This window comes from Pezoporus occidentalis, unplaced genomic scaffold, assembly GCF_034315485.1.
Source record: "Pezoporus occidentalis ecotype Australia unplaced genomic scaffold, CSIRO_AGI_Poc_V1 ctg249, whole genome shotgun sequence".
NCBI classification, from domain to species: Eukaryota; Metazoa; Chordata; class Aves; order Psittaciformes; family Psittacidae; genus Pezoporus; species Pezoporus occidentalis.
This window is the reverse complement of record NW_026914383.1, coordinates 89,364-105,694: the sequence shown is the minus strand read 5'-3', so window position 1 is coordinate 105,694 and position 16,331 is coordinate 89,364. Positions and strand designations below refer to the sequence as shown.

General features: G+C 37.8%; 1 protein-coding gene across 3 annotated transcripts in view; it reads right to left on the bottom strand.

The window, feature by feature from the left end:
- Nucleotides 1-16,331, bottom strand: part of VPS13D (vacuolar protein sorting 13 homolog D) — a 108,665-nt gene that overhangs the window by 72,331 nt on the left and 20,003 nt on the right. For 2 of the 3 annotated variants that reach the window (XM_062622819.1, XM_062622820.1), the window contains 15 exons: nt 15,956-16,101; nt 14,169-15,203; nt 13,172-13,262; nt 12,511-12,637; nt 11,458-11,638; nt 10,426-10,608; nt 7,746-7,968; nt 7,077-7,287; nt 6,772-6,943; nt 6,233-6,345; nt 5,475-5,684; nt 2,582-2,847; nt 2,285-2,418; nt 1,569-1,724; nt 636-852 (listed from right to left, as the gene is read on the bottom strand). In XM_062622819.1, coding sequence (XP_062478803.1) covers nt 636-852; nt 1,569-1,724; nt 2,285-2,418; nt 2,582-2,847; nt 5,475-5,684; nt 6,233-6,345; nt 6,772-6,943; nt 7,077-7,287; nt 7,746-7,968; nt 10,426-10,608; nt 11,458-11,638; nt 12,511-12,637; nt 13,172-13,262; nt 14,169-15,203; nt 15,956-16,101 — 3,465 coding nt within the window. The remainder of the gene's footprint in view (nt 1-635; nt 853-1,568; nt 1,725-2,284; nt 2,419-2,581; nt 2,848-5,474; nt 5,685-6,232; nt 6,346-6,771; nt 6,944-7,076; nt 7,288-7,745; nt 7,969-10,425; nt 10,609-11,457; nt 11,639-12,510; nt 12,638-13,171; nt 13,263-14,168; nt 15,204-15,955; nt 16,102-16,331) is intronic. The other variant, XM_062622821.1, reaches the window with a different exon arrangement.

The window sequence follows — 16,331 nt, the reverse complement described above, 5'->3', positions numbered from 1 at the left end:
CCTGGTATGCTGATATTCTGGAGTACATGAGCTATTTTTATTCTCCTACAGGAAGCCAATGCACTCCATGAATTTAACTTGGGACTACAATTTTGTAAACCAACTCTTCATTCAGAACATAATTACCTGGAACTCCCTACACAACTCTCCAGTGCAGTCACAAAGAAGCCTTTTCACTAGTGTGTGTTCTCACTATTGTCAGACAGTGGTTCTGACCACACACAGTATTTGTAAATTTGTTTGTAAAAAATCATGTCAAAGACTGCTAAAGAGGTTAACAAGTAATTGTGATGCTTTCCACTTCACGATCAGTTTACTGTGTTTGAAGAGGTAGCCCCTCTCCCGCTTCAAATCATTGCTACATATGAAGTACTCCATGATGATTTACACTGACAAGCGATGCTAAATAAACTGTAAAACAACCCACTGTCATGCTGCAAAAAGAAAAAAACAACAACCCCCCCTACTTTTTAAAACAGTATCATCACAATGTTATCGTTGATAATTCAAATTAATGAAGGCCTTTACACATGAAGATATCAACATCTTTTGTGTTAAGCATATAGTCTAGCTTCACACAGCGGAAACCTCCTTCAGATATAAAAAAAACTTCACTCCAGCAGTTACAAACATACCAAGAACAGGATCCAGCACACGTTTGGATGTATCTCTGTTTTCATGTGTCAAGGAGGAAGTTTCATTCACCAGTGCTGAACTGGAAGGGTTAGCAGTATTTTCAGCAGTTGTCTCAGGCATAGCTGCACTAGTCTGTCGAGGAATTGACTTTGCAATTGCCAGGAACAGTTGAACATCATTGTAGGACAGTCTGATATCCAGTGCTTGCAAGTGAATCTAAATGGAAAATTAGAAAATAAGATTCAGTTACCCTTTTCTACATATTTTTCTTGTATGCTTCAAATATTAACGAAGTTTTTCACAAAGGAAGACAAAATTTAGTATTAGAATCTGATGACCACACTGTTTTAAACCTCCAGTAATAAAATTACCAAGCTTATTATTATTTACTAACAACTAAAAGCTTGTGTCAGTGGAACAGGCTGCCCAGGGAGGTTGTGGAGTCTCCTTCCCTGGGGACATTCAAAACCCGCCTGGACACATTCCTGTGTAACATTATCTAGGTGTTCCTGCTCCGGCAGGGGGATTGGAATAGATGATCTTTCGAGGTCCCTTCCAATCTCTAGCACACTGTGATACTGTGATACTTTGTGAGCGAAAAAAAAAAATAAAAATTCTTTGGTATAATGGTAAAAAAAGATTCCCCTCTAATAAGCACTGAGATACAGACCACAAAACCTTTTCTTTCAGGTATTAGTAACTATCTAACATGTCAGCCTACTTTTTTCCCCACTACTAATCTCCATAATATATCCCAGAAATCCCTTGCTCCTTACCACTAAGTGCACTTTCTGCATGGTTACTTCTTTGCCTTTTCCACTTGAGCAAAAATCTGTCTTACTCTTTTCTTATGCATTTGAAAGTAGTCTGTGCAAGATCATGGTCTAGTATCCTCTATTGCATGCAGTTTTATTCAGGTATTTTAATCTCACCTCTAGAACAGGAGGAAAATCCTCACTATTGAAAGCATCCAACAGACCTGAACCACTTGGGTAGGAAGCATTCCCAACAAGCTCCAGCTGAATTTGTACTGGATCAATGATTGACAGTGCAGTCTTTTGCTCATTTCCTAACCGGCATGAAAACACCTACAAATTAGAAATGGGTTTAAAAAAATTAGGAAGTGAGAGAAAAGGTCTAGCAAGAACCTCAGAATCAAATACTATCACGAAACATGACTATAGCCATGAACAAACTGCTTTCTACAGAGCAAACTTTAAGACAGCAAATTCCAAAACTTCTCCAGACAATTTCTTCCAGTGCCCAGCTGTGCTGTAAGTTCTGGAAAAGAGATTCTGGTATGTAACCAGATATTCCCTTTAATGCTAAACTTAACCCCACTCTATCTCTGCCCAGCCTCTTCTTCCAAGCAAGGTCTTTTAAACTCTCCCTATACACACTACGTAACCCTCAATTCTGAATGCTCTTATTGCTTTCTCTTCACTTATTCACAGCTTCTTCAGCGCTGTTTCCCCAAGGCTGGCTGTAGCACTCCAACTCTGGTCCTGCTCTGTTGAAGAGGATGCAAGGTCACTTTGCGTACTCAGAATTCCTATTTCAAAAGTCATCATATATATTTATAGTGAAGTATCTTCACAATCTCCTCTAATTTTAGGTGTTTTACAAAACCTAATTGATTTCTTCTTACCTCAATGCCAAACAAACTACCAGAGAAAGGACGATCCAACAACTTGGGCTTATAAGTGAGAACGGTTGTCCCCTTCAAAATAATGGCACTGGTATCAAAACAAGACATGTCTTCAACAACCACAAATTCGGTCCCTTAACAAAACAAAATGTCAAATAATCAACAAGGCAATTGGAAATACCACTAAGGTATTTTAAGCATTTGTAGCAGGTCCTTTAACTGACCTGTTTTTCCACTAGCACATGGCTTCTTATCAGAAAAGCTCCTAAGAAAGGCACTAGGAAAGAATACATTTACCTGTCACATTAACCTTTACTTCCAGTTGTTTTTCTGTAGACACATGCAGTGATGAACGCTTTGTAACTACTCCACTTTTCACTGCTTTGGGAACTACAGTTGTCTCACTGCTGTAAGTTCGCTGCCAGGAAGAATGGTGAGTTTCCCGCTTTTTGGTATCTCCAGGGGTATATAAGAAGTCATGAACAAGTAACAACCAGTCAAAGATCAGAAATACACGAAGATTGTTCAGAACAACTGTGAAACTGGAGGAATCCTTTGTAGACCTTTTAGGAAGAGAGAAGGATACATATGAACTTCCATATATTTAAAATGGTGGAGAAAACTATCAGTATTTAGCAAGTAAGAACTACATGGAACTTTGTAGCGATATATTTAATTTACAGAGTGTCTGGCCTTTGGAAACCATATATATATTTAAACAGATTGAAATACATCAAGTCGCTGCACCCACAGAAACACAAGAGATATTAACTGCATGAATTCAAAGCTCTAATGATACAAAAGATAAGCTGAAAAGCTATGCAACAAGAAATTAACTTACAAAAGTTCCTTTAATACATTGACATTATCAGTGTTACTTTGCAAAGCCTGCAATTTTAAAACTGATCTTTTTAGTATTGTTTTACATCTGTTCAGTATCAAACCTAACGTACTGCCTGTGAAATTCAGACCTGGCTCCATATCCCTCTAAAGCATTAGATGTACAATGTGTTTCCTCTCACACCCTGACAACATTCTGCAGCACAGGAAGCTGCTTTGTCATCCAGAAAAAATGCTAGCCAGCCTTACTGAACTTTTAGCATCCCATTTTGAGTATCTGGCTAGGGGGAATAAAAGAGATTGGTTTCATTCTCTAGATAGAATACCAATTATATTTGGTCATGCTAACTGGGAAAAAACCTACGTGCTTAAATACCATGAAACAATTTTATACCCACCACACTCTGAACTATAAAATCTCTAAAGACTGTGGTTCCTTTGTGAGAACCAGCCTGCCTGCACTGCTTCCTACAGTAAAAGCCTTTAACCCTCCCTGGCTCTACAGGAGATTTCCAAAGGGCACAAGCCAGTATAACACTATCACTGAGCTCTGCAAAAGCTTACATCTAGTGCCAGGGATGCTCTCACCAGTAAAAACCTAACACATGCTTATGTGGCTAAAATTTAAAAACATAACAGTTAGGAAGAAAATCTCTGAAACTATCACCCATAACCAGATTACGATGTACTAGGTAAGCTAACCTCCAATCTAGGCAGTTACTGGATCATCAGTTACACCAAAACCATTCCAGTTTTTTGTTTGGTTTTTGTTTTGTTGTTTTTTTTTTAAAATCCTATTGCATTTTAGTTCCATTCAAATAAAAATCTTGGGTGTCTTTCTGTACACACACTTATGAAGTACTCAAAACCATCAGGCATTCTCTAAAACTTTACAACAAATTTCTCTCAGTTGCCTGAAGTTTGTTTGGTTGTTTTTTTATGAACAAATATCTTCCAAGATTTTCTACTGGACTAAAATAGTTCACAGATTTTTTCTTATGCTACTCCTGCAACTGCTTCAGAAGGTATTATAAAAGAGTTAGAATACTGCGTTTGGTCAGTGAGAGTGATAAAAGGCAAAAAGCCATGTCTCTAGCCATATCACTTCCCCCTCTTCTTTGCTTGTTAACATCATTCAACAGAACACCATGTTGTTACAGTTAAATACTGACAATGTATTCCTGGTTTCAATAACAAATTAGAACAGAATAGATATCCACTGTTGTGCCTTTAAGCATTCTACGGGATCTGGATAAGGAAAAACAAACAGGGTAGGACAGAATACAGAAGTGAATGTAGAAACCGTCTTGTGAAAGAGGTGCCATTTCTGTACTTAATTCATTCTCTCAGAAAGGCAACTGTGACATCTACTGGGAAAAAGCTTTTGTGAAACATTGTCCTGGGTTCAGCAGTAGCAGTCATGTTTTTTCCTTTGTGGTAGCTGGTGCAGTGCTGTGTTTTGACTTCCAGCCTGAGAACAGTGTTGGTGAAGTCGATGTTTTCAGTTGTTGCTAAGTGATGTTTACCCTGACCAAGGACTTTGTGAGGCTCATGCTCTGCCAGGGAGGAGGGGAAGCCGGGAGGAAGCAGAGACGGGGCGCCTGACCCGGGCTAGCCAGGGAGGTATTCCATACCACAGCACATCATGGCCGGGGTGGGGGGTGACTGGGAGTTACCCGGAAGGACACGGGCTTCCGGGTGGAACTCGTTTTCTTGGCCGGTGGTATCGTATTCTCTTCCCTTGTTATTTTCCCTTATCATTGTTGTAGTTGATAGTAGCGGTGGTGATTTGTGCTGTACATTGGTTGCTGGACTGTTCTTGTCTCAACCCGTGGGAGTTGCACTTTTTTCGATCCTCCTCCCCGTTCCTCCGGGAGTGGGGAGGGGGAGAACCCCTGTGGGGGGGGGACACGGACCTCGATTGTTGTCAGCTCGGCACCACTCACTGGGAGTGAGTGAACAAGTTACCTGACTGGGTTTAAACCACAACAAACATATAAAATCATATTATATTATTTTTAATATGCAAGCATGTAAGTGATAGGGCAGACTTTAAGCACTGCTGATTCTAGTAGGCCAGAACTTCATCTGATTTACTACACATTCAAACCTAAAGTTTACTGTAATGAGGGGAGGGGGGAAATTTAAAAAAATCCAACAACCTTTAGATAATGAATAACTGCAGATTTCAGTCTATTGAGCACCACTGACCACCCCAAAAGAGTCTTCAGATTTGAATACATTGCCAGCAGGTTTGTCTACATTAATAACTGCTATATTAAGAACAGGACAAACCTGATCAACTATGTCATTATTTAAAAACAAACACATAAATCCCAAGATTACCAACCTGAAATGCAATTCGATCTGGATTGCTCCTGGACTACTGGTGTTCTTTGATGACTGAAAGATGCAGTTGAATACATTTGGTGTGCCCGTAGCAACCTTCTGTCCAGCGTAACGTGTGTCAAATGCCATCATGGAATGAGAAACCAAATTTACAGACTTTGTTCCATTTGAAGAGCTTTCAAAAAGCAACTTGGATTTCTTGAAATCAAACCTAGGAGAGTAAAAAGCAAGACAATGTATTTAAGAGTCCTGTAGCTCATTAATTTCTAGAAGTACCTTGTTTTAAACGTGCATAGTATACTGCCAATATCTTCCATTTACATATTTTCTAAACCAACTACAATCGCACCTCATGTCAGAGACAGAGAGTAGATCTATACTGTAGGTAATATTTCCCACTGATACAGAACCTTCTGGATTAAAAAAACCCAACAAAACAACACAGCAGAAGTCTGGGGTTTTTAAGATTATCTCTCAACATTTTCTTAAATATAATTCCATTTGCCTTGGGTAAGTCAACTGATAACTAAACTAAACTCTGATTTGAAGGAACTTAAAAGGCACAGTATCTTTTGACCAGTGCCATTCACTTCCATCCTTCAGGTCATCTGAAACTCTCAATCTGGACTCTGATTAAAAAATTCAGTTTCATTGCATTATTAAACCATAATTTCATGTATTACGTTAACTCCTGTCCTACAGTCTCTCAGAGTAGCGTATTATTCAGGATTAGGTATTCAGTAACAACAGAATTCATACCTGGCTAAAGAGCTGCATCCATCCTTCCCTTTTGGATCCATGAGTTCCAAGCTCACATTAACCATGTCGATAAGGAATGACATAGAAGTATACACTTCTCCACTCAGAACTGTCTGAAAGTGGAAAACACCCACATTCCTTTTAAAACCACCTGTTTAACTTTCATTTCTCAACTAAATGTTGTTATTTCAGACAAAGAGCTGCTGTATCTTTCTCCTTCAAAGAGCTTCATTAACCATTGCTGGGTCAAAGTTACATTTCACAACGGTGTGGCCTTCAACTTGAAGTTAATCCGGTTTCACACTACTGTTCTAGAGTTTCTTTGTTCTTAAAACATCATCATTATTCCCTAAAAAAACCCCAAAAAGCCAACAATTCTTTCAAACTATTTCTGGTACCTTCTATTATTAAAACAGGTAAGTGGTTTCTAAAATTTAGGGTGCTTTTTTTAAGTTTTAGGTGAGAAGCCTGCCACAAAGACCAAACAAATACCCCTGACATTTCAAGACAGAATTTCTACTGCATAGAGTTCCTCTTACATGAATTTTTGGATCCTGCAAGTCATAAGGCCGCATGAACTCTTCTATAGGCTCCCCAAGGTTGTTCTCCAGCAGTCCCCTTATCAGCTTATACTTGTTCAAATCCAGAGTGCAATGGACTGATGACAGGTTGCCATGTATCGATATGTCTGCAACTGCATGACTTAACTCTCTGCAATAAAGGAAAAAAAAAATCAGTATTTTAAGATGCTGTAAACTAGCAGGTGACACATTTAAATACAGTAACAGGCAAATAAAACACTGGGTTTAGGCTGACAACATAAAGTGATCGTTTTTACACTCACTTGTCTAAGTTTCTTTCTACTTGTAACTTCAATCTGAAAGGTTCTGTCAATAAGCTTCCTCCTGTTTGCCTCACGAAGTAGGATGGAAAGCTCAAGTCTGCCTTAGTACCTTCCACAGCCTTTGAACACCCTCTGTGATATCTTTCTGCAGCAAATATGTCCATGTCCTGCAGATCAACCACAATGCAGTCTAAGAGGCAGATGTGACCCTCTGCAAGTGCACAGGAGATAACACATAAAGAAAGAGAAAAAAAATTAAAAATATCTGTACAAAACAAATACAGTTTCTCCTGGAAGTTATTCCATTTCTTTAATCTTTTTTATTCACACTCATCAGTATCTGTAACTACCAGATACCAAGCTCACTCACAGGTAAATGTAAACTCTTAATTAAAAGTCCAACAGTACTCCTTAAATGTCTGCAATATGCATGTCAAAACATGGCCAAATTGCAGAACTGGTCTTCCAGAAACTGAACTACAATTCCCTAATCCATTAAGCTGCAAAAATCAACCTTGAAACTAACAAGTCATTTCTTTCTAAACCTACAACTTTCAGACCCAGAACCTTACTTTGTCAGTGCCACATAAGATACAAGCAAAACTGCACTGCATTATTTTACAAGGAAAAAAGAGCAGCTATGTAGGGTTTCTAGTGTTTGTCACGCACCTGGGCTGTCAGGGTTCGGTACAACAGGGAGCTTTGGTTGCTGCCCTTGTTGCTTACTCAGTGTATTCAGCACAGGTTCATTCTTCAGCTTAGACATGTTTGCTCCTGATGATTTTTTCATGAACAATCCTTCCATTGCTACTTTTGATTCATCAGCACTTGTTGTTTTCTTCATGCTATGTTTGGGAGTTCCCAAAGGAGATGAAAATTGAACTGAATCCTGCTAATAAAAGTAGTTTTGTAATTAATAATAGATTTTTAATTTAAATTCTAAGAAACCAATACGCCCAGGTTCAAGTTGAAACAAATTCCTATCAAATAACAAGTATTTTATTTGAATGCCAGTATCTTTTACTGTAGAAAGATGGCCAAAGTTTTTTCTTATAACCCTAACAGAAGAAAAAGTTTACTGCAGCAACATTTTAAAAAGAACCCTGTGAAATCTTTCAATAAGAAATTAATTCAAAACTAGTGGGGTTTGAACAAATTAAAGAAACTCCAAACATATAAATGAAATGAATTCAAAATAGAAGGGTATGGCTGTCAAGATGTCAAGCATTCCTGTAGCATAAAGACTGTTAAATATTTACAGCTGGTTTTCAGAACATCTTCAGAAGATGAAAACAGGACATTTCTGCAAGATCATGTCAGCAACTTAGTATTTTATTAGAATAAGGGAACAAATACTTCAATACATGAAGTTATTTTACATGCTTTAAATATTTCAGTCACCATACCAAAATGTGTCCCAAATTTTCTCTGCAATAGCCAAGTTTAAGATTGAACAAATCTCTACCCTTATTGTTAAAATGCCCACAAAAAAAAAAAGAAAAGAAAAAGAGTATATAGTTCACTAGTAAAATAGTCCCATCAACATTAGGAATTTATTTTACCAAAAAAATATCTGTGGAACAAGCTTATACACTGTGTTTATACTCTGGAGCCAGTTTCAGGGTTCATTTAGCCTGCCCTGATTTAAATTTATTAACTTTATATTTCAATTTTACTCAGCTTCACATGCCCCAGCAGGTAACAGTCACTTGGCTTCAGTGTTCCACTTGCCCCTTTACTCTGGGATTGACCCCTTTACCTGTGACACTAGTATTGTTACTGCCACTTCCCACCTTCTTTCCGTATCCAACTTCTGATGGCACTGTACAATCCTTACCCATAAACTTTCTCTTGGGTTTTTAATTATTAATCTTACTTGCCTTATGTAGTTTTCAAGTATTATTCATTGGAAAAATTCATTGCAGCCAGGATCAAGGATTTTAAGATTAAGAATTTGAAGACATTAACATTTAAGTTTACATTGTAAAGACAAGATTGAAAAGTAGATGCAAAGAAAAATCACCAGATCATCTATAAATACATCAATTTATGCAATAAATACAAATTAATAGCTCCTCAGACATGCATAAAGAGCACACCACAGCAAATTTAAATCTTATTCTTACAGAATTCAGCAGTCTTTAGAACAGAAATGTCATTTTTAATGTATAAAGGAACTTCTGAAGTGCTAAATTCCACAAGAATATTTCCTTTTTTAATGAACAAGGATCACCTGAAAGCTACTCTAAAGACATAAAATACCTCAAATAAAACTGCATCCTTGTATTCATTGCCTTGTAAAAGCCAATCCTCAAAAATAAACATAGGACAGAGAAAAAAAAATGAAAAAAAAACCCACCAAAACCACATCAAATGCCACCCACTTCAAACCCTGAAATTTCCACAATGCTAAGTAACACAATATTTTTAAGTTGAAATAAAATTACGATGCATACATCCTTTCTTCTAACTCAAGAATCTACCACAAACCTTTAATCATACTGGCACACTAGAGTACAGAAGACCACTTACTATTACAGTCCAGGATTTTCTTACAGCAAAGACCGGTATATTTAAACCAGATGGAGGTAACAGACACACCACAAACCTGCTGAAGCAGTTTAGTCTACCTAATTTCTGCCCCCTTTAAAATGGGATTAGGGGGTTCCCAGAGCAACTACCCATATTGCATAGGTTAGATATAGAAAGCCAGCAACACGGACCTTCCTTACCCCAAACTTCATGGCTGCATCCCCCACCAGCAACACCAACTATTCCCTGTCCTGCGTCTAGCCTTACCTTCAGGCATTCACTGGAAACCTTTCATTAGATTTCACATAGTCAAAGTAACTACAGAAGCTCAGTTTCATTAAAAGTAGAAAAAAAAATTACAATCCAAACTTACTCTGTTCTCCAGTGTGTTCCAGGAAGTCTCACCCCATACAGATCTCTATTTCCTGCCATTCCCAGTGCTGAGATATCACTGGTGAGAGTTGAAGCAGCTTCCAAATAGGGTTAGCTGAAAGCCCGTTATGCTCCCACCTTTAGGCGTGTACCCAGCTGCGTCCTGTCTCCTTATACGGCCAGTTCTACTGAGTTCCACAGAACCATCTCCCCTTCCCCTGCCTGGATGGTTTCAGTGAGCCAGCCAAGGTGCAGAAGGGAGCAGCTGGGTACAAGCAGCAGCAGGCTGGGTCCAGCAGCTTACCCTGAACACTGGCATGGACTGGTCACTACTAGTAGCACAAAGTAAAGCGTAAGAATCATTTCCCATTTTGATATAGGAACAAAATGCACAAAAACTAGAAAAAGAAACCCAGGCTGCTAAATTAAGAAGTAATGTTCTTACCTTGTTCTTTAATGAAAAAGTGCCCGGCATGCCCGCAAACAGAAATCTGTTCTTGACTTTCAGTTTTCCAAGATTAGCTACAATAAGACTATTAGACTTTGAGCTCTCAGGTATAAGCAGAACAGGAGCACCAGCCTCAATATCAAGAAGAACTCGTGAAGCTCGCTGTGCTTTATCTCTTACCTGGGAAGAGCAAAAATTCAGTACAAAAAATAAACATTAAAGTATAGGAAGTGGGTGATTATTTCACAGTGATTAGCACTGAGTTCATGTGTAGTATGTGCAGCAATATGGAGTGAAGTGTAATATCACCACAAAGAGGCAGAACAGACGCTACTTAGCTCACTACTTAAAGACTACTTAAGACAAAATATTCATAAAAGGGGGAAAAAGCATAATTTAGAGAGGTGTTTCAGCATCAAACTTCCTGATGCACAATGAAGCATTCTAATATAGGCAAGTATTAACTCTTTCTTCCAACTATGAGAAGTGACTTTCTGAACAAGACAACTATATTCATCACTGCCACATTAGGTTTTGTACAAAACAGGCTATGACTGTCATGATTATTTATCTACTCTATCATGCAGAAGTTTGGCGTCTGATTTTCTCAGTCTACCAGCCATCACCCTTAACCAAAGACATACACCTGAGTAGAACAGAAAGACTTCTCATTCGGCTCTCCTTGGGTATTGTAACTACCTGGTGAACAGTGGAGAAAAAGGCAAAACCTTAAGCCCTTTTTGTCCAGCATCACAAAAAGGAATATACCTGTATGGGTGCATGCTGCAGGACCCAAGTGCCACAGTTTTCAGTAACGTGTAAATTGGTATTCTATGCTTTCAAATAGCAGTAGGACACTCCTAAATAAGATCTTTTAACTACAAGATGGGTATTAGAAATCTCGACCAACATCAGAACTCTAAAACCTCATCATTTCAACTCACCCGAGTTGATGCATTAAGATCAATCTTATACTGCAACTCAACTGTGAAAAACAGACGAGGAAAGAACAGAAAAAAACAGACATACTGTTTGTCCTTCAATTGCTGCTCTTTGCCGTCCCAAGACATCCTGAAGCTGAGTAAAATGTTGGATGAATGACACCACCTCTGCCTGGAAACGCTGAGTGTGCACGTACTGAACAGATGCCATCCGCAGCGTGACACGAATATCACAATCCCGTTGCAGCAATGGATCTGGCCTCCCATATCTGATAAAGGTTGAAAGCAAACTCTAGTTATCCTAGCCAGGTTTTACAAATAGTGCTATTGTTTTGTATTAAAGATAGTAATACAGAGAACATAACTGATGGGCACAGTGTAGAATGAAAACTATTCCAACTGAAAGTGTGAAAACCTGGGTTTATATTAATTATTTCTAAATTACATATATTTAAGTGCTACTGAGTTTTAATTAAGCAAACATGAAAATGCTACATTTGGAATGTACCTCTAACCTCTACAGCTAGCAAATATATCTTTGGTGATTTCATACATCTAAAGAATGGTGTAAGGTAAGTAGCGCACGATACTACGTAGATTCCACTCAGAATCTGCGTGCTGTTACATTTGAAGTAAATTCCTTAACATTACTTGGATAATTTCTAACCTGATTAATTCCAGCGGGTGAAAGAGGGGGTGGAAAAGCATGAAATGTCACAGAGTAAGAACAATTCCTTTACATAAAGTAGAAGAACTTCAAGCGCATGCTATGACAACAGCAAACCCTTAATTCCAAAATTAAGGAGCAATGGAAAATCTGTTTCATCAGTTGAAAACCTTTTCCAACTTAAAAAACAACTTAGTATTTTATCTAGGAACAACCTATCAACTAAATACTTTCAAGAGGAGCTTTAGACAAAATAAAAAAAACAGTTTTTAGTTTTTTAGCTAAAAAGTCTTAAGTTTATGACTTAAAATGTTCAAAGTCTCATTTAAGTCACAAGCATCCAAAGCAGAATCATGCAGACCTGACAGCTGTGGATTTGGTTTTTAGTGGGGTTTTCTGGGTTTTGGTTTGATTTTCCTGGGGAGCAGGAATTAATGGTGCTAATACTGAGTAACAAGAAGTTTAAATTCATACTTAAAGACTTGGAAAATGAGTGCTTCTTCTCCACTTGTAGTGAAACGTTCTCTGTAAAATTCTCCATGAGCTGTAAGGTCACTTAAGGACAGACTGCCAATACTTCCTTGCACAGCTAAATCTCCCTCTGCAAAACAAAAGGCAGGCAATTAGTATCTTCAAGCACAGATAAGGTACTAAAACTCTAAAGTCTCTGCTAGTGGCATAAATATGTTACAAGTAATTAAATCATATTAATGAAATACTAAATCTCATGTTCAAAGAAAATCATGTCTTTTTGCTACAAAGATTATATTAACCCAAACATAACTCTACGCTTTACATATATATTTGATTCATGAAAACTTAAACAGAACTCTTTTTTCCCCCTCTAAAACAGTAATACTGTTGGTTCTGCTCTGTGAAAGTGAAGTACTAAAATCCTGGCCAACCTCAACTAAAATGATCAAGGACTTGACAACTGGAAGGGAGGCAAGGACTTAAAATCAAGCCTGAAATAGCAGAAGCAGCTGCAGCAGGAAGAGAATGTGCCTCTTTCCCAGAAACAAACACACAAAAACCCCAATCAGCTCTAGAAAAGTCCCCATTTCAAACCACAAAACCAGTGCACACCTCCTTCTACTTCAAGCGGCATAAAACCTTAGCCATCCAACCTACTCACCAATCACTTCCAAGTGAGCTGCAAGTTTTGACACACTGGCCTTAGCAAGCTCACTAGTTGTTTTATTCAGTACTAATGATAAAGAATGGACCTGCACAAACAGAAAGGAACAGGTTGGTATTAAACAATGTGACTTCAGAGCTGCAAAATCATTTTATCTTTTTTATTTTCCAAGACAATTGCATTTCAAGACATAAATGGCAAGCAAGAATTAGCTGACTGGGAGACACTGGAGGAAGCGAACCTTTATACTTCCTTGCTTGCACATTAAAAGGTCTCCCAAGCAACTCGGAATTGTCATCAACAAATCCTAGCACTGTTAACTTCATCCTTTTCTCTTTCAAGACTTGTCACTTTTACGTTAGACTGCAGGACCTCTTGGCAAAGACACATAACTAAATGTATATATACACATTTATACATATGTATATAGACATATATGTTTATATACTTACTAAAACATATAGCTTTTAAATAAACTCCGTATAGTACCTAGAACAGCACAGTGCCAATTTCAGTATGTCACGTCTGTAACACTGAAGTAGCCATCTCATTTAAGAGATCACAGTTAGTCTATGCCCTGCATGATCCTGAGAAAGAAGAGTCACAGACTTAGACACCCCAGACTCTTAGGCACAGAGCAGACAGGATGAGGACTGGGGGGTGTCAAACTCTACCCATAACAGCTCCACTGATGAACATGGAGAACTCTTACTTCAGCACCCCTTCAAGTGCTGACCCACAGATCTGAGGGTCACAGATCAAGGGAGGCAGTCTGCAAAGGTTTTGCTTTTCTGTAATTTTTGCACATTTGTTTTTAAACTACATCTACACACACTTTTAATCTACTGTTTCTGAACTTTAAATCTACTGTTTCTGAATTTATGCACATTTCTCCATGAGACTATAAAACATCTGAGTTAAATGTCACCTTAAGTTCCTATAAACCATGTTTTATGACAGACAATCCAATTACTATTTTGCATCTCAAGTATACCTTCAGATCCAGCTTAGTGTTTACAGGCTCTTGGGCTTGAGAAGCTGACAAGGTATTTATTTCTGATTTGACTGCCTGCTGAGTATCTTCAGGTTGCAGCTTCATAGCATGGTTATCAGCAGTGGATCCAATCCCAAAGAAATCCAGTATCACTACCCAAGTTTGCAAAGTTATTAAGACATCTAGACAATTAAAATCAACGTCTACACTACGGTTAAGTCTGTTATAGTGAGAAGAAAATTCAGGATGTTTCCTATCCACTAGAAATATATTGATATGAACCAATGAATCATCAAAGTTACTTTTTCCACAAGGTAACTTGGATCTGTCTGCTGTTGGAGAAGGAGGTGGAGTCAGAGGATACTCGGAATCAGCATCTTCTTTTTGCTTCTTACGGGAGGACCAAACTGGTCTTTGGTACAGCTGAAAGACATTAGGCGCTTCTTCCATATGGGAAGGTAGGGAACGGGGCATATCTGGATACTCTACATTGGATACAGAGGGACAAGACTGGGAAAGATATTCCTTATGTGCTAAACTGGATGGCTTGGGTGCTCCACGGGACACCATGAGATTCTTGTACAAAGAGTCTGGGTTCTTCTCCAGAAGATCTTCCATCAGCAAAGAACGCAGGGCAATCTGAATAGACAAAGTCTGAGGATGATCTTTAGCAAACTCAACATCAAAATCCTGAAACTTAAGGCTGACAAGGCCTTGTGCACCAAGTGTGAGGTCACCACTTAACTGCACCTGGAGCTCTGAGATATGAAAGTTTGCTTGAATCTGAGTAAAAGATTTTGTTTCCCTGATAGCTACCAACTTGTTTGGAACAGAATTAAAACTAGAATGGCTGAATAAACCATTTTCTTTCCATTCATTTGAGAATTCTGTGCCTGTACTGGGAAGTGATGTTGAAGGAGAGCTTTGACAAGTTGAAGATACAGAAGTGGTTGGAAATCTGTTCAAGTCTTCACTGTAAATTAAATTATCCAGAGTCTGAAGGACCTGCTCATAGACATGTTTTGCTAACACGACCTACAATGTAGGAAAAAAAAAAAAAATCCTCACATTAGAGCTCTCTATATTAATAAAATCTGTACCTATTATTTTAAAACTCACAAATGAAAAGGCTGTGGAATTTCAAACCAGACAAATCTTAAATTTGTCCACAAGTAAAAAATAATCCAGAACAAGGTACAATGCAAAACTGAATCAAACCAGTTCTGTATTAACTCTGCAAGATGACAATCTGGAAACATACAATACAGGATCCTAGAATATGATACCTCGTATTCCCAGGGAAAGTGTTAATTAAAAATAACTCATCATACAAACTAGCCTTAACTTACCATGCTGAGATTATGGAGGAATACATGGATTCTACTTAGCCATTGTCTCCTTAGCTTTAGAAGTTTCAGTTTTGTCTATTTAAAATCTCAATTCCTGAAGAGATTTTTTTAGAGATAATGGCTTTTTTAATTCTTAGTTTCTACTAGAACTGCAAATAAACATATTTGGACAGTGACACATTCATTTTCCTTCTGTGATAGGTGTTCATGGTAAGTAAAAGTTAGACTAACTTATAAAGATGTCTAAAATGCTCCAAAACAAGATTAAATTTTGGTCATTGATGTTATGATTTAAGACTGTTTCTTTTATCCACATGTATAAGGACCTGATTTCTCAACTACCAACATATTAAACCTGAAGATATTTGCCTAAAACTACTTATCTTCTATGCAGGGAAACACTTTTATATTGATAATGGAAATACTGCATTACTAAACCTGAAGAGGGTTAACAAATTTCCCTTCAATCTTCATAATGCTTGATATTCCGAAGTCTTCATTACTCAGAGGAAAAGTTAAATCTTTTTCTAGTGGTATCTTTTCCAATTTAAACTGGATGGTGGTGTTATTCAGAATGTGGAAAGCTGTTAAGAGAAAGTCAAATTAAAACAGTATCATAGTAGGTGAATTGACTATCCTGTAAAGACTATACAACAGAGGTAACATAGTACCTACTTAAATTGCTCAGAATCTCTTAGAAATGCTACAATAAGTATATGTAACTATGTTACGTTAAACTTCTGCATGAAAGACACTATTTTTTGTTTAGAAGACTAATAATGGATATAAATAAAATAACTTGTCCTTTGTAATT